The 18,144-nt window shown below is 47.8% G+C and overlaps 1 protein-coding gene across 3 annotated transcripts in view; it reads left to right on the top strand.

Annotated features, from left to right (window-relative positions):
• Positions 1–17,332, top strand: part of ETV4 (ETS variant transcription factor 4) — a 40,833-nt gene extending 23,501 nt beyond the window's left edge. For all 3 annotated transcript variants that reach the window (XM_033170303.1, XM_033170302.1, XM_033170304.1), the window contains 6 exons: positions 2,616–2,866; positions 8,958–9,032; positions 10,197–10,265; positions 13,928–14,097; positions 15,423–15,524; positions 16,798–17,332. In XM_033170303.1, the coding sequence (XP_033026194.1) occupies positions 2,616–2,866; positions 8,958–9,032; positions 10,197–10,265; positions 13,928–14,097; positions 15,423–15,524; positions 16,798–17,013 (883 nt within the window). In that variant the 3' untranslated portion in view covers positions 17,014–17,332. The remainder of the gene's footprint in view (positions 1–2,615; positions 2,867–8,957; positions 9,033–10,196; positions 10,266–13,927; positions 14,098–15,422; positions 15,525–16,797) is intronic.
• The last annotated feature ends 812 nt before the right edge of the window (positions 17,333–18,144 follow it).

The raw sequence follows: 18,144 nt of genomic DNA, 5'->3' as shown, positions 1-18,144 counted from the left end.
GCAAAATATTTTTTCCCCTGGTTTCCTCCTCTAAAAATGAGGTGCGCCCTATGGTCCAGTACGTCCTATGGAGCGAAAAATACGGCATTTACTTACCTAATCTAGGCATTGAAGCAGCGATTACAGTAGCAATTTGAAGGCAGGCTTATAACTACTAAGTTACAAAAGTACAAAATCCAAGTTAAAAAAATGGTGAGCTCAGACATGCACATGTGGTCAGCTTGGAAGCCCGATGAAGATGGAGGAGGCAGGAAGGAGGTACAGTGGTACCTCTACTTAGGTTCACCTCCGGTTATGTATCCTTCGGGATACGTGCACGGCAAACCCAGAAGTATTTTTCCGGTTTCGCCACGTGGATGCGCATGAGCGCTCTGCACGCATGCGCAGAACAGGCACCTCTGGTTGCGGAAAACTTGGGATCTGACCGGAGCTCCGGAACGGATCCTGTCTGCGCTGTTATGTAGTGTCACAGCTTCTTGCCAAGGCAGACAGAGGAAGTGATCTCACGGAGTTCTCTCTAGCATATTTTACAGGAGAGCTCTGTGAGCCTCAGCCCCTTCATACGCCTCTCTAGCAAAACATGAATTGTTGGTTTGACTGCAATAATACATCCTCCGACATATGCTCAGACTAGGGCTCTGGTGGGCCTCTGGGGAAGAGGGTGCCACATATGTGGTCCTGTTGCTTTAAAAACTACCAGATCCTGAGCTAAGTAGTCAACTGGATTGCTAGTGGGTAGGGCAAGGAGGGGGAAGCTGTGGCCGTCCACCTATTGCTGGTCCACAAATGGGCAGACATTATGGGTGTTCTAGTCCAACAACATATGGAGAGCTGCAGGTTCCCCATCGCTTGGGCAGGGTCCCTACATTTAAAATTTTATTTATTTTTAGTGGCTGGGGCTGGGAAACAGCTCCCTGAACCTCGACTCTTGTTTTAGAAAAGCTTTACCCTACCTTTTGGATGTATATATTTTATTTTTATTTATCATATTTCTATAACACCTTTTCTTCCAAGGAGCTCAAAGTGGAGCCCATGGTCCTCCTCCTCTCCAGATGCTGTTGAACCACAGCTCCCATCAGGCCTTGGAAGCATAGCCAACGACCGGGGATGGTGGAATTGTAGTTCTGCAATATCTGGAGGGCCAAAGGGTACCCCACATCTGGCGCTGTGGTCTTAAACCACTGAGCCTCTTGGGACTGCCGATCAGAAGGTCGGCGGTTTGAATCCCCGCAATGGGGTGAGCTCCCGTTTCTCTGTCCCAGCTCCTGCCAGCCTAGCAGTTCGAAAGCACGCCAGTGCAAGTAGATAAATAGGTACTGCTGCGGCAGGAAGGTAGACAGTATTTCCGTGCGCTCTGGTTTCCCTCACGGTGTTCCGTTGCGCCAGAAGCAGTTTAGTCATGCTAGCCACATGACCCAGAAAGCTGTATGTGGACAAACGCCGGCTCCCTCGGCCTGAAAGCGAGATGAGCGCCACAACCCCATAGTTGCCTTTGACTGGACTTAACCGTCCAGGGGTCCTTTACCTTTACCTTACATATGTTAGTCTTAGAGGTTTCACAACACACTCTGTGTGTGACGGGCTAACACATCCCTACCCAGAACGGGTTAATTTTAGAATGCAAACAAACTTCCAGGAAGCTCCTCTGCCCCATCCCATAATCGCCGTCCCATAATCCAAACCCAGCAAAGAGATAGAGAGAGAGAGACAGGAAGACAGATATAGAAATCTCCAGTCTGGGGAAGAGCTGAGTATCATGCTCACTTTTCACTTCCAATGCAATTTTTTCTGGGGTATGGCTAAGCCCCAACTAGTCCCGGCCTGTTCCCAACCAGTTAGCCTGTTTGGCACCTTCCCAACCCGGCATGCCGAAGACCAGAAACTCGGGCTGCTTGGAGACGTTGAGCAGTATAGAAGCTTATCTGCAGCTAAGCCCTGCTGAATTCACCTGGCATTCCAGACTCCCATTGTTTGCGTGCCTGGGAGCCTTTGCTGCAAGATGGGTGATAGCTCCGTCGGTAGAGCAGGAGACTCTGAATCTCAGGGTCGTGGGTTTGAGCCCCATGTTAGGCAAAAGATTCCTGCATTGCAGGGGGTTGGACTAGATGACCCTCAGGGTCCCTTCCAACTCCACAGTTCTGCAATTCTACAAAAGGGTGGTGGCTGTACACTCACATCGCTTTGTATGGGGGAGCTGGCCAGCTTGTACAGTCGTATCTTGGTTTTTGAACAGCTTAGTTCTCAAACATTTTTGCTCCTGAACGCCGCAAACCCGGAAGTGACTGTTCCAGTTTGCGAACTATTTCTTGGGAGCCGAACATCCGACAGGGCTTCTGATTGGCTGCAGGAGCTTCCTGCAGCCAATCAGAAGCCGTGCTTTGGTTTCCGAACGTTTTGGAAGTCGGATGGACTTCCGGAACGGATTCCATTCGACTTCCAAGGTACGACTGTAGTGTGTTTCTTAAATGTTAGCTTTTGCTGGAGGCGTTTTAAGCAGAATGCCTGTAGTTGCACCCAGCACCGGGTGGGGGGGTGAGACTAGAGGATCACCAGGGTTCCCTCAAAGTCTGTAATCCTGTTATTCTGTGCCCACTGTCTTTCTGTCCTCCTCCCAGCTCCTCGTATCAGCTGCGTGGCGAGATGGGCCAATCCTTCCCCACCTCTCAAGCCTTGGGATCGGACGCACCTCCGGCTTATCAGCGCCCGCTGTCTGCCCCATGCCTCCCATACCCTGCCCAGGGTTTCAAGCAGGAGTTCCATGACCCAATGTATGACCAGGCGAATCCGCTGGGGGCCGGTGGCAGCTCCCGGTACGCGGCAGGAGTAGTCATCAAGCAGGAGCAAATGGACTATGCTTTTGATGCAGGTAGGTGGTGAGAGAGTCGGGCTGAATTATGGGGTGTGTGTGCGCGCGAGACATGAGATGCACTAATATTTTTCTTCAGCACAGCGTATCAAAGCCCATTAACCCTGCAGAGTCATCTTGGTGGGGCCCCTCTTCTGAAGGCTGGGGTGTGGTTCGGGTATCATGCACAGGGCACGCAAAACCTGGAAGTGGTCCTTAAAAAAAATTATGCTTTTCAGGTTTATGCATTTCACTAATTCTACAATCATTTTAACATTCAGAACTTGACTTCCTTCCCCCGCTCTTTCTGCAGATCCGTAAATTTATTTTTAGTATCTTCTGCCTATCCAAATTATCATAATTTGCGCGTTTCTTCATCTACTTTAAATATATACAGTGGTGCCTCGGGATGCGGACACGATCCGTTCTGGGGTGCCGTTTGCACACCGAAAAGTCTGCATCCCGAGCGGCGATATCGCGCATGCGCGGAAGCGCCATATCGTGCTTCTGCGCATGCGCGAACTGCGCAGAATGCTTCTGTGCATGCACAGACCTCACGGCGAAACCCGGAAGTAAACACTTCTGGGTTTGCCGTGTTCGCAACCCGCAAAAACGCAACCCGCAACGGACGCAACAAGAGGTATCACTGTACTGTTATCAAACTGCAGGTTACTACAATAATCCTGCCAGTGTTCTTATCTGTTTACAATTTATCTGTAAATATTCAGTAAAACATTTCCATTCTTTTATAAAAAAAGATTGTTATCCTGATTTCTTATTCTTCCAGTAAGTTTTGCCATTTCTGCATATTCCGTAGGTTTTTGTATCCAATCTTCCTTTGCTGGGACAAAGCCAGCAAACTCCCAACGAAACTTGGAAGTGGTCCTGATTGGCTTTGGTTTTTTTTTTTTTTTTTTTACTAGGAATGGCTAACCTACAGCCCTTCTGATGTTTGAGAATACAGTTCCCATCCATCCTGGTCCATTGCCCATGTCGGCTGGGGAATGATGGGAGCTGGAGTCAACATCTGAAAAGCCAAAGTTGACTCCCCTTTTCATGCAGGAATAGGAAAGCAGTTTCCCAGAGGAAAAAGGGGGACTGCAGACTCCTGGAAAAGAATACGTTTTTAAAAAGAAAAAAAAAATTATCTGCACATGTTCAGGAACACAGAGTTTGGGGGATGGGGGTGGAAAAAGAAGCCAAGTTAATTGTCTGTCAGGCTGCTAACTTTTATTTAGCCCACGGAGCCTCTTTCTTCCCCATTCCCCTGCATTTTCATACTTTGCAATGTTTTCTCCTTCTTGTATCGAGGGAGGAGGAATGTAAAAAAGGGCTGATGATAAATGGCGTAGCTGATTGGTTGCCCTCCAGATATTTTCTGCACTACAACTCCCATCATCCCTGGCCAGGCCTGATGGGAGTTGGAGTCCCAACAACTTTTGGAGGGTGGTGAGCAGAGGTGCCCTGACAAGCTAAATGGCTTCAGCGTCTTACAGAGTTAAATAGAAGTTTAGCCCTGAATGATCTACTTTATACCTTATAGCATGAGCAGGGAAGACTGTGTCCATCTAGCTGTAACCATTGACCATGGTTTTTTTTGGGGGGGGGGGTTGTTGACACGGTGTATGTGTTCAACTAAAAAAAGTCTTGTCATGCACAATCACACAGCCTGGTTTGTGTGTTTTTTAAAAGCTGCTTTTTTCCTTAAGCTATTGATTATGTTATGGAAATGCTGTACAAGCTTTTCGGGTTCATAGAATTCTTCATCAGCCAACTATCACTTTTTGATGAATCTTGAAAGCTTGCAGCGTTCCATCCCACACTCAACTGCTTCCCCAAAGCCAGTGGTCTTAACCATCTCAGCAATGGCGTAGCAAGGGAGGGGTGTAGGGGGCAGGGAGCCCCGGGTTCCAGGGGAGGGGGGTGACTCTCCCTGTCCCCTCCCACCCCTCCCCGCTACCCGGCACCCCGCCCCTGCTGCTCCCGCGGTGACCAAGCGAACCGCCGAGCGAGCAGCGGCTCGTGGGGCTGCCCCGCCCGTAAATTTATTATTTATACCCCACCCATCTGGCTGGGTTTCCCCAGCCACTCTGGGCACCTTCCAACAGAACACTAAAACGCAATAATCTATTAAACATTAAAAGCCTGCCTAAACAGGGCTTCTTATTATTATTATTTAAATAAAGAAAAGGAAAAGGAAAGTATGATTAAGTGGGACCGTTCAATAGATACAAAAAAGCCAAGGCCCAGTTTGATCCCCACTGTGGTCTTGGAAGGCTATTGAAAAAACTGAATAAGAGGACCAATCTCACTGGAGGGGGTGTTGTTTATCCAGGGCAGGGGATAAGAGGTTTGTAGGAGGTTTGTAGCTGGAGCTGGCCCTAGAAGAACTTATTCAGAGATCTTGCAGTGCGTAAGTTAACACTATCCCTCCACAGTGAGATGCGGAGAGGAGGGTAAAGGTAAAGGGACCCCTGACCATTAGGTCCAGTCGTGGACGACTCTGGGGTTGCGGCGCTCATCTCGCTTTATTGGCCGAGGGAGCTGGCATATAGCTTCCGGGTCATGTGGCCAGCATGACTAAGCTGTTTCTGGCAAACCAGAGCAGCGCACGGAAACGCCGTTTACCTTCCCGCCGGAGCGGTACCTATTTATCTACTTGCACTTTGACGTGCTTTCGAACTGCTAGGTGGGCAGGAGCAGGGACCGAGCAACGGGAGCTCACCCCGTCGCGGGGATTCGAACCCCTGACCTTCTGATCGGCAAGCCCTAGGCGCTGTGGTTTAACCCACAGCGCCACCCGCCTCTTGCCTAAAAAACACCCGCCACCTTTTGATCAGATCTCACAGGCTCATTAGCTTGCAAGCTATGAAACCGAGCACAGAAACATTCCAGGCTGAGAAGTAAAAGAAAATGAATAAAGAAAGAAAAGATTTCCTCTCAGTCAAAGAAAGGGAAAGGGGGGAGGAGAGGTGCTGCCTGCTTGAAAGTGACCTGTGGCTTTCTTGAAAGAAAGAAAGAAAGTTGGATAGCTTATAGACTTATTTTGTCGTTGTTCCCTCAAAAGAAGAAGAATATTGAGCAGTGGCAGAGGAAGCCTCCGCGCCACCCGGGGCGGCGGGACGGAGGCACCCCACTGGGGGAGGGGCTTTGCAACGTCACAACGCACGTCGGGGGGGCTGCGCATGCGCGGAAATGGCGCGCACGCACAGCTCATCCGGCCCAGCATCGCTGCTCCTTGGTTCTCAAATGGCTTGGTACTCAAAACAACCTGGAACCCAAACACTGCAAACCCGTATGTAAGTGTTCTGGTTTGCGAACCTTTTTCAGAAGCCGAACATGCTCCGTTTTGAGTGTTGCGCTTCCGATTTGAGTGCCACGCTGAGCTCTATCTGTTTTTGCTATTTATTTTGCATTTCTATTTCCCTGGCTTTTTTTTTTTTGTTTTGTTTTTGTGACTGTGTGAACCAAGTCCAGCTACTGATTGATTGATTGATTGATTGATTGACTGATTGTGTGACTGCGGATCCATGGTCTCGTTAGTAAAATTCATGTCAAATTGCTGTTTTAGGGGGTTGTTTTTAAAAGCCTGGAACGGATTAATCCGTTTTGCATTCCATTCCATGGGAAAGCGCGCCTTGGTTTTGGAACGCTTTGGTTTTGGAACCGACTTCCAGAACGGATTAAGTTTGGGAACCGAGGTACCGCTGTACTTTTCTGTGTACAAAAAGAAACTGGCAACCCTTTCATTTGGCCGGGGACTTTTATCTGTCATGTGACGTTGTCGAGATTTCCTTTCCATCTACCCCCCCCCCTTGCTTAAATTGCACCTTCCCTTTTCAGGCTTATCAAACCCTGATGGCACGCAGTTATTCCGCTCTGGGGTGGCGTGACATTTTGCGACCTCCAAATACTGGCAGGGAGGGAGCGAAGAGGCGCTGCTGTGCTTCTTCCCGAGGCCTGGCGTTGCATTGCGTTGCGTTGCATAACCTCGAGCCGAGCCGCCACCCTACCCCCCCCCCCCCGGCGCACGCCTCTGCATCCTGGCAGGGAGCCCTCCTGTTTCTGAATGGAGCAGAAAGGAATTTCATTCACAAAATGGAGGCACAGGAACTGGGCTCTCTGGGCTGGCGGGGTGTCGGATTACAGCAAGGCTGCTCTCCTTATGGGCAGCTGACATCAGCGCACAGGCTGGTAACCGGAGCCAAATCTTGCTTGGCTTGAAGCCCAGAGGGAAGAAAGTCTGGGCATGCAACTTCCGAGCCTGGGGCGTCGAAATGCCTGGGCGGAACAGGGGTTTGTTTAGCTGCCAGAGAAGCCGGGGGGAAAAACCCAGCCCCCTCTTTCCGGCAGCCCTTAATTTTCTCCATGGGCTGCCTTTAAAGGCTTTTCCTGGTCTACCCTTTCCTCTCCGCTGAACCTTGCAAAACCGCAGGCTGCTTTGGGGAGAGTGCGGCAGAGAAGCCCCTCTAACCAACGTTATAAGAAAAAAACCGGTCCTTTTCCCTTATGGCAGGGGTGGCCAACTTCCAAGAGACTGCGATCTACTCACAGAGTTAAAAACTGGCAGTGATCTGCCCACTTTTGGGGGGTTCAGGTCAGAGCTTTTTTTAGGAAGGAAAGCTCTGTTTTTTGGGGTTCACGTAAAAGTTGTTGAGCTTCTTTAGGGAGGAGGAAAGTGACATTGAGCTTTTTTTAAGGAAGGAAAGCCCTTTTTTGGTGGTTCAGGTCATTTTAGGGGTGCAGGGCAAAGAAGTTGAGGTTGTTTTAGGGCAGCCAAAGTTTTTTAGCTTCTTTGGGGGGAGCCACTGATCTACCAGTGATCTACCACAGACGTCCAGTGATCTGCCAGTAGATCACGATCTACCTGTTGGACATGCCTGCCTTATGGGATACCCAAGAGCCCATATAGAGTCCTTATGTAGGTTCTCTCATCGGTAGGAGAAAATAAGAGGCCAGCCAGAGAATGATGAGAAGCAAAGCAGCTAGCAAGCCTGATCTTTATTAAACTGTTGCAACAGGGTGCTCACACACCCCCATAAGGCCTTAGAATTCCTATAACACCAACTTTTAAACATTTAACCCATGCATTTGAAACACACTGTTGTTCGGAGCCGCACTTCAGTGTTGGGCTTTAAATGCAGGAGGGGGGCAGGCTTGTGGGGCAAAAAGAGCACTTTTAGGATTTGCACCTCTGGAGGGTGGAAGCCGAATCCTGCCTACTCAACCCAGCAATTTGTGTCTGTCATTATTATCATAGCTATCAATCTTCCCTTTTTTTTGGCGGGAAATTCCCCTATCATGATAGGGGAATTTCCCACAAAAAAGGGAAGGTTGACAGCCATCATCATCGTTGTTGTTGTTTGTTTTTCATATTAAAATTTTACAGTGATATATCAAACATAAATCATAAAAACAAGATTCCAAGCAATCTCCTGGACTTCCATCCTCCCCTTTGTGGGTCCTATTGTTAATCATTTCCTGCTGCATCTTTCACGATGTTCCAAATCTTTTACATCTCCATTTGTGTCCAGAATTCAGCCTTAAACTACAAGTGATATTCCAATCCTGCTAACGGTTTTAAGATAAGTTTTTTTAAAAAAATCCCCATTCCTTATTAAAATTTTGGTCTTCCTGATTTCTACTTCTTCTGGTCATTTTAGCCATTTCGGCATAATCCATCAACTTGATCTGCCATCCTTCTCTGGTCGGGACTTTATCTTCTTTCCATCTCTGGGCCAATAACATCCGCACAGCCGTGGTCGCATAATAAATAGTCTTTTCTGCTCCCTTGGGATTTCGGCACTTAGAATTCCTAAAAGGTTTTTTTTTTTTTTTTAGCAAAGGTTATTTTTTAAAAAAAATCAACTCGTTATATATCATTTCCCAAAATCCTTTTACTGCCACATATGATAGAAGGTGCCTTCTTTTTCCTTACATTTCCAGCATACATTTGAGCGTGTTTTATACATTTTTGCCGACATGCTGAGAACCTTAAATTCTGTAACTTCTCCCAAGCTGTAAGTTGTATATGATACCCAAAGTCTCTCGCCCAGTGTATCATTACTGATTTGACCTGTTTGTCTTGTGTTTCTTTGTGTCTGTCTTATAGATGTCCCGAGCTGCCATTCGATGTATATGAATGTGGAACCCTTCCCAGGACATTCCAACCCCGACGGCACACTAGGTGAGGCATTTTCCTTAAAGGCCTTTTCTTGTCCGCAAGCCAATATCTCCTATTAGCTGGGCTGTTAGCCTAGCCGTTTCTCAGTCTACACACGTGGCCAGGCTGACTAGTAAAAGGCAGGTTTGTACACTCAGGAAAGGATCTGCCCTATGTTTTCTGTATTTTGAGTTCAGCTGCAGTACATACGGACCAGTAAGAAAAGCAAGTTTCCATGTCACACAGCCCTGGTTGGGCAACACCAAGGGGATTCATGTGGCGTTAGAAGCTTTTATAGGGGTGAGCGGTTGTCATGTGATCACTCCCAGCCAACCTGGAGCATTGGGAGGAGCACGTGACCTGTCCCAGCCAATCTGGAGCCCTGGAAAGAAGGTTTTGGCAGCTAACCCTGGTTGATGATTCAGTCAATCATCCCCCAAACAGGAACTACTGCAAGTCAGATCTGTTTCTATGCAGTTATTCACCAAGCAAAACTGAATTATGTTCATTTAGCCAAGCTATCTTTTTGAATCCAGGTTAAACGTTTTTAGAACCCCTCATTTTTGGAATGTGAAAGTTGGGGGGGGGGAGGAATTTATGAGATTTATCAGGAAGGCTAACCATGGTACTCCGACGTCAGAGGGAAACATAAGATTTGGAGAAGGGAAGAAATGTTTAGGTGTTTTTTTATAATAATGTTATGATTATCATATTTTTAAGGTAGGAATTAGAAGTAATAACAGCAATAGTTTTACTAAGAGAAAAAAGGATATAAGAAGTCAAGATTCAGAGTATGATTTTATGTGATAATAATAAGTTGGATGATATAAGATGATATAAGATGTATAAGATGTTTATTTGAAGTTTAAGATTTATGGTGAATGATTGTTAAATTACAAAGTTACTTAAAAGTAAATTAATTAGAATTTGAACGCAGAAGACAGAACGGGGGAAGTCCCCCCCAAACAAGATTTGAAATGAGATTATAATGAATAGATTCCCGTGTTCCGGTTTTGTTGAGGTATGTATTAGTTTTTGTTAGTTTCTGTTGTATTTGTTTTATATGTTGATTGAATGTGTTTATTTGTTGTTGTTTTTTATGTGGAAAACCCAATAAATTCTTATAAAAAAGAAAGAAAGTGAGGGGGGGAATCAGCACGCCCTGCTGATGTGTTCTTCTTTTCACAGGGTACAGTTATGAGAAACAGGCGCGGCCGTTCGCTGATGACGTCTGCGTCGTCCCTGAGAAGTTTGAAGGTCAGATACGCAATTGCCCTGGGGTATATGAGCTGTACCACTGGGCACCCCCCCCCCCATCTTTTCAAAGGCTGCCTGATTGAGCTAAGGAAACGTTTTGCATGAATTCAGCATTCTCTAAAACAAACAATTTAAAGAAATCTGAACCAGAATGTCCAGCTATCAGCCCCAGATCACAATCCCTCCATGCATAGGAAGAAAAGCCCAAGTCTTTTACAGCCTTGGAGATTTGCGGCATTTAAATGTAGGGCCTTTTGTCATGTGCATGGTTCTGGTAAGGAAGCAATCGAATCTTCTCATCAGAACCAGAGCAATGATCTACACCGCCTTCCTCTCTGGAAATTCAGGTGGAACTAGAACTGGAAAAATTAAATGTGAAATCCAGATTATAATCGAGGTGTGTGTGTGTGTGTGTTGGAGCAAGGTGCTAGGCCATTGCGTCTTACCTCATTGATGAGTAAAAAGGGGGTGAGCATCTAGGGGGAAAGAATTTGGCAATCCCACCCGCCATGGAGCCCAATGTGTTTTGAAACGGTTGCGAATGGGATCTGTTCCGGAGGTCCTGCCGCATTCTGAGGAATTCGCAACCGGAGGACTGCTGCGCATGCACGCGTGGTGAAACCCAGAAAAATACTTCCGGGTTTGCTGCGTTCACATTCCAAAGTTTATGTATCCCGAGGGATGAGTAAGCGGAGGTACGACTGTACATAATTTTGGCTTTAGGAACCACTGTGGGGATAGCCAGCAGATGGGACGACCAGTAATCCCGGAGTTCCTGCTCCCACTGTCCGTGAAAGGGTCTGCTGGCTATGATCTGAAGGTAGTTGTCGTGAGTTCTGGAGGTTTCTGAAGGTTTCCGAAGGTTTCTGAAGGTTCGGGAGATTCCGGAGGTTTCCGGATAGGAAAGATAGGCTAAGCTAAGTAGTGGCCAAAACTTAGAAGGCCAAATAAACGTTTTTGAAATAAAAGATATAAAGACTAAGAGACTGCAGTCAATGGTGAAGAAGCTCTCAACTGCTCTGTGCGGCTTGGTTTCTCTTTCGGTTTCTCTCTGGCTTGTCTCGCGCGTTCTCCACACACGCTACAGAGAGCAGAGGCTATTTATTAGGAAGTTAAACATCGTCACAACATTAACATGAACCAATCACAACGTTGTCTCTAGGCTAGTTTCTGGGTGGGAAACTCCTAACTGACTGTTACATTGGCTAAATTGGCGCGCTTTGCCCCCAGCGCGGAGGGATCCAGGCAGCAAACCTTCTGCCGGATCCTTTACCTTCCTTGCGATGTGCGGAAGGTTACCTTAAAGAAAACATAAAGCAAACAGGTGCAGGAGCACCTTAAAACGTATTCCCACAAACCAACCCCGGAGCGTAACTCCAGAATAAGTTTGGAGTTGCCTATAAACTTTGTGCTGCAGTTATTTTATATAAGGTAAAATTCTTACTCTCTTCCAGGGCTTAATTTGAAGCAAGTCTTAGCTCGGGAATCTGTCTTATTGCCAGACTCTTATCTGTCCTGGAATATATGAAGTAACATGGAAAACCTGCAACAAAATGTTGCAGCGTATCTCCATCTTCTAATGGGAGTGCTCCTATTCCGGGTACCAGCTAACCACACTAGTTTCCAAGATGCTCCCTCTGTTTTCCCTTCCACCCAGCCACGATTTTATAGTTTTCTTTTCCAATGGACATTCAGGGCTCCATGCTACTGAGTCCCCCTAGGGCTGTTTTGGGGGTCTTTTGCAAATATTTATATACCTCTGCAAAACCTGGGGTTCCACCAAGCATAGGCTACTGACTCCTGCCTCTTTGTTTGCTACTGGTCTTATTTTGGCTACTTAGCCCTTGGCAATCACCACCTGAGTTTGATAATGGAGGGAGTGATGAACTTTGAGCCAACGTTTGAAATTCACCAGGCGCCTTTTGCACCCTGCTATCGGCCACTTGCGACCAAGCGAAGATGCCAGGATGGCACCTGCTGTCTCAACCATCTGGAGGTGCCATGCTTGGGGATCCTTGGATATGGACCGCTTTCATATACTAGCAACACATCCTGTAGAATTCTCTCCGTTATATTTTATCTGTACGATCGGAATGGATTTCAGGAACCAAAAAGGCGCGTTTCCGTCTATAAGATGCCCCCATGTATAAGACACCTCTTATTTGGGGGAACTCAGGTTTAAGAAAATAGGGGGGGGATGTATCCGTGTATAAGACGCCCCCTAATTTTTGACATTATTTTTAAGGAAAAAAACCTAGTCTTATACACGGCAAAATACGGAACAACTTTCAAGCCACCTAGCCCCCAAATGGCAATTAGGCATTTCGTTTTGGTGACTGTAACCCTGGTTTAAGGAGCCATTTGGCACCTGGCTTATAAAGTCGTACCTTGGTTAACGAACGACTTGCGAGTCGGAACGTTTTGGCTCCCGAACGCTGCAAGCCCAGAAGTGCATGTGGACGTTCTTTTGGAACCCAAATGTCCGGCGCAGTTTCCAATTGGTTGCAGGAGCTTCCTGCAGCCAATCGGAAGCCGCGCCTTGGTTTCTGAACGTTTTGGAAGTCGAACGGACTTCAGGAATGGCTTCCGTTCGGCTTCCAAGGTACCACTGTATATCTGAGTTTCTAACACTGCTTTGAGTATACACACACACACACACACACACACACACACACACACACACACTAGCTGACCTGGCCACGCGTTGCTGCGGCTGATTTTGTGAAATTGAAGAAGTTCCCCTGTTCAACTTCCATCTGCCCCTTCTCCCCCCCCCCCCGTTTTTAATTACCCTCTTTTCGGGGCCCCCGTTCAACTTCTGTCTGCCCCTTCTCCCCACCCCGTTTTCATTTGCCCTCTTTCCCCCGCTGTTTTCAACTTTTTTTGGCCCCCCCATTTTCAATTACCCTCTTTTCTGTCCCCCCCGTTCAACTTCCATCTGTCCCTTCTCTCCCCCCGTTTTTAATTACCCTCTTTTCAGCCCCCCAATCAACTTCCGTCTGCCCCTTCTCTCTCCCCCGTTTCCAATTACCCTCATTGCCCCCCCACGTTTTCAATTACCCTCTTTTCCGCCCCCCCCGACTTTTCAATTACCGGTTTGCGATCTCGCAAATGGCCGACGGAGCTCTGCCAGAGGGAAGCTGTATTAGCTGCAGTACCAGTATAGCTGTCGCTAGAGGGCGATGTTTTGCTGGTGACATCTAATAGGCGCGCCATTTTTTTGGGGGGGGGCGTTTATTCTTTATTTTAGGTATGACAGGTGTGGGTTTTTTTTTTGAAATTTAATTATCCTATGTTATTCCCTGATGGTCAGTGGTTACGGAGCAAGGTGGTGACCGCCGCGCGTGCGCAATGGGAACATTATATATAGATAGATAGATAGCAGGATTGGAGAACCTTTTGCCCCCCCCCCAGTTGTAACTCACACAAGCCCCAGCAGGCATGCCAATGGGAGTTGTAGTTCGGCAGCACCTGGCGAGCTAAAGGTGCCCCACACCTTATGCACAGCATGCCTTTCCCCTGCTACCGAGAAGGAAATGAAAAATTGGAGTTCTAGGCAAAGCTTGATGCTGGCACCTCCTTTCTTGTCGGTTGAAAGAAATAGAGTTACCGGTAACATTTGGGGTGCTTCTTGTTTTCATTATGCTTGCTGTGCTTGGCAGGGGACATCAAGCAAGAAGGGGGTGGGTACCGTGAGGGCCCCCCTTATCAACGGCGGGGGTCTCTGCAGCTTTGGCAGTTCCTGGTAGCTTTGCTGGACGACCCAAGCAACTCCCATTTCATTGCCTGGACAGGCCGAGGGATGGAATTCAAACTCATTGAACCAGAGGAGGTGGGTCTTGTTTAAGGTTGAATTAATTTTTATACTACCCACCAAGTTTTGATTCTGGTGCAATTTACAGCGTGCTGTTATCTCCTACCTTTCTCCTTCCCCAAGTCAACTCCCATAAATGTGCCAGTGGCCACTGCTGGACAGGGAAGAGCACTCTGTGTGCACTCAGAGGCCTGCTTCACATCTGCCCAGCTAGCTAGTTTGTACCCCCAAATAAAAGCAGGCTTCAATGTTCGAATGTGGTGGGTTATTATTATTATTATTATTATTATTATTATTATTATTATTATTTCTTAGGTTCCTTGACATGGTCTGTTTCGCATTACAGTGGTACCCTGGTTCTCGAACTTAATCTGTTCCGGGAGCCAGGGTGGTGTAGTGGTTAAGAGCGGTAGACTCATAATCTGGGGAACTGGGTTCGTGTCTCCGCTCCTCCATATGCAGCTGCTGGGTGACCTTGGGCTAGTCACACTTCTCTGAAGTCTCTCAGCCCCACTCACCTCACAGAGTGTTGGTTGTGGGGGAGGAAGGGAAAGGAGAATGTTAGCCGCTTTGAGGCTCCTTCGGGTAGTGAAAAGCAGGATATCAAATCCAAACTTTCTTCTTCCTGAAACCGTTCGAAACCCAAGGCGTGGCTTCCAATTGGCTGCAGGAGCCGTGTCGGACGTTCGGCTTACGAAAAACGTTTGTAAACCGGAACGCTTACTTCCGGTTTTGCGGCACTTGAGAACTGATTTGTTTGGGAGCCAAGCCGCTCGAGTACAGTACCAAGGTACCACTGTATTGTTATTTATTGAATTTATATACCTGCTCTATATCCGCAGGTCTCAGGGATAAAACAAGATAAAATCAGAATATAACACCACCATGTAAATGATAATGATAATTTATTTATACCCCTGCCCATCTGACTGGGTTTCCCCAGCCACTCTGGGTGGCTCTCAACAGAATATTAAAAACATGATAAAACATCAAACTTCCCTAAACAGGGCTGCCTTCAGATGTTTTCTAAAAGTCAGGTAGTTGTTTATTTCCTTGACATCTGATGGGAGGGCGTTCCACAGGGCGGGTGCCACTACCGAGAAGGCCCTCTGCCTGGTTCCCTGTAACTTCGTTTCTCAGAGTGGGGGAACTGCCAGAAGGCCCTCGGAGCTGGACCTCAGTGTCCGGGGATGAACGATGGGGGGTGGAGACGCTCCTTCAGGTGTACTGAATAATCAAAATAAGAACAACCTCCCCTCAAAAAAGCACATTTTTAAGGGCATAGAATTAAACCAGACATTGTTTTTCTGTCTGCTCCCCACCTTTGATGGGCACGGCTGCAGGTGGCGCGGCTTTGGGGCATCCAGAAGAATCGCCCAGCCATGAACTACGACAAGCTGAGCCGCTCTCTTCGCTACTATTACGAAAAGGGCATTATGCAAAAGGTTGGTTTTGCGTTTGGAGCGGAGGGCGGTTGTCCGGAGTTGAAGCTGGGTTGCGCTTGGGTGCAGTTTTGTGTCCCGCCCCCCCCCCCCCCGAATTCTGCAAAGTCAAACCTGTGACTAAGGATAGAGAGGATGACAGCCAGAGTCGCCTCAGAGACTGCTTGTGAGAAGGCTGGCAGGTTGGGGGCTGAATGAGGGCAGACTGAGGTCGGTGGGGCAGTGCCTCCCCCCCCCCCAATAAATTAGCCTCCACTGCCTGTGCAGTTTGAGCTTAGGAAGGGGCATGTGCGTTAATAGAAATTATTCTAAAAAACAGCTACGAAAAAGGGAAAAAGAGAGAAAGAAGCAGGAAGAAGAAGAATCGGAGAGAGGAAAATGGACAGAAATGAAAAAGGGGGAAAGAACCAATAAAGCAGTGTTTTTCAACCACTGTTCCGCGGCACACTAGTGTGCCGCGAGATGTTGCCTGGTGTGCCGTGGGAAAAATTGAAAAATTCAAGAGAATTACTTTATATATAGTCAATATAGGCACAGAGTTAATTTTTTTAACATTTTCTAATGGTGGTGTGCCTCGTGATTTTTTTCATGAAACAAGTGTGCCTTTGCCCAAAAAAGGTTGAAAAACACTGCAATAAAGATGCTGCTCAGAATGTTGGGTTGTATAGTTACTTATTTCCTTGACATCTGATAGGACGGCGTTCCAAAGGGCGGGCGCCACCACCGAGAAGGCCCTCTGCCTGGTCCCCTGCAACCTCATTTCTCGCAGGGAGGGAACAGCCAGAAGGCCCTCGGAGCTGGACCTCGGTGTCCGGGCTGAACAATGGGGGTAGAGACGCTCCTTCAGGTATACTGGGCCGAGGCTGTTTAGGGCTTTAAAGGTCAGCACCAACCCTTTGAATTGTGCTCGGAAATGTACTGGGAGTCAGCGTAGATCCCTTAGGGCTGGTGTTATATGGTCCTGGTCGGCCACTTCTAGTCAAAAGCCATATTCGGGATTAGTTGTAGTTTCCGAGTCACCTTCAAAAGCATCCCCGCATAGAGCGCATTGCAGTAGTCCAAGCGGGGGATAACCACAGCATGCACCACTCTGGCGAGACAGTCCGCGGGCAGCAGGTAGGGTCTCAGCCTGCGTACCAGATGGAGCTGGTAGACAGCTGCCCTGGCACAAAGAACGCACCCAACCTCTGTTCTGGCGTCATCCATGTGGGGTTATTTGTAAGATCTGCTTGCTGAAGTACTCTCTTTTCCATCCGTTCTCCTCCCTGCCTTACAGGTGGCTGGTGAGCGTTATGTGTACAAGTTTGTGTGCGAACCAGAAGCCCTCTTCTCTCTGGCTTTCCCTGACAATCAGCGCCCGTCCCTGAAGGCCGAGTTCGAGTGGCACGTCAGCGAGGAGGACACCGTGCCTCTGTCGCACCTGGACGAGGGGGTAGCCTATATGCAAGATCTCGGGGGGCAACCGCCGTATGGGAAAGGCTACACTTATTAACTGCCGGCCGAAGAGACGGGTCAGATCACGGCCGAGTTGTACATATACGAAGACGCTTGCCGGTAATCACCAATGTAGAGTATTGCCTCGGCTTTCCTGACGCTGAACCGGACTGTACAGTGGGCTGCCTTTTTGAGGCGAGGGCAGTACGGCTGCCCAGTACCCAGACCTGGATTCGAATTCTGCCTTAGCCCTGGACTCGCTGGGTGAACTTTGGGCGAGCTGCTTTCATTCCAGCCTCCGTTCCAGAGGACTAGCGTCCTACCTCGCAGGGATGTTGTGAGGGCGGGGTCAAATAAAGATTGTAAAGTGCTTTGTACATTGGTTTTTTTGAAAATGCTATCTTGGTTGATTAACGGTAAGCGTACTCGGCTTGAACCCGGGAGTCGCAAGATCTGTCTGATGAAATGAGAAGCCACCAAGTTAGGGGCTTTGAATACGCAGACTCCAAATTCGAAGCAGCTTCTCTGCGACTGAGCGAGTATCCGTGCGTGGTTCGCAGACTCTTTGAAGCCGTGGCGACTGGGAGGAAATTTGTGTGGCCTGGTTTTCTCCCTATCCTCCCTTGGAAATAAACATTGGACATGTAAACACTGCAATTTTATTAATATTTAAGGGTCTTACCTTATTCCAGAAGGGGTCCTTGCTCTCACAGTTTCATGCCACAATAACTACATTACTCGGGAGTATACCCTCCTGAATTTCATGGGGATTGCTCCCTAATCAGAAAGCACACGATTGCAGCTTGAAGTGGCTAGTTTTAAAGGTTACACACAGCAGGGCTGTTAAGAAGGGACCCCGTAAATTTCTGGACCTGTGGGGAAAATATTATTCACCTCCCCTAGCTTATTCATGTCTACATCTTTTTTATTTCCAGAATATGGATGAAAGTGGGGGGATATTAAGTGAGCTTAGGACCTGGGAGGCCCACGGCTGAAATCAGCCGTGGAACTCAGTTGTGCGTCCTTTGGCCACTTACGGTCTCCCAGCCTAAGCCTACCGCACAGGGTTGTTGTGAGGAAAAGATGAGGGGGAAAGGAGATCCAGGAAGGCCGCCTTCAGCTCCTTGGAGGAATGGATAATATTATGACACAGTTTATATTAATAAACATAATAAATAAATAAATATTA

Source organism: Lacerta agilis, chromosome 14 (genome assembly GCF_009819535.1).
Source record: "Lacerta agilis isolate rLacAgi1 chromosome 14, rLacAgi1.pri, whole genome shotgun sequence".
Classification (NCBI taxonomy): domain Eukaryota; kingdom Metazoa; phylum Chordata; class Lepidosauria; order Squamata; family Lacertidae; genus Lacerta; species Lacerta agilis.
The sequence above is the reverse complement of the archived record's forward strand: the minus strand, read 5'-3'. Positions and strand labels throughout refer to the sequence as shown.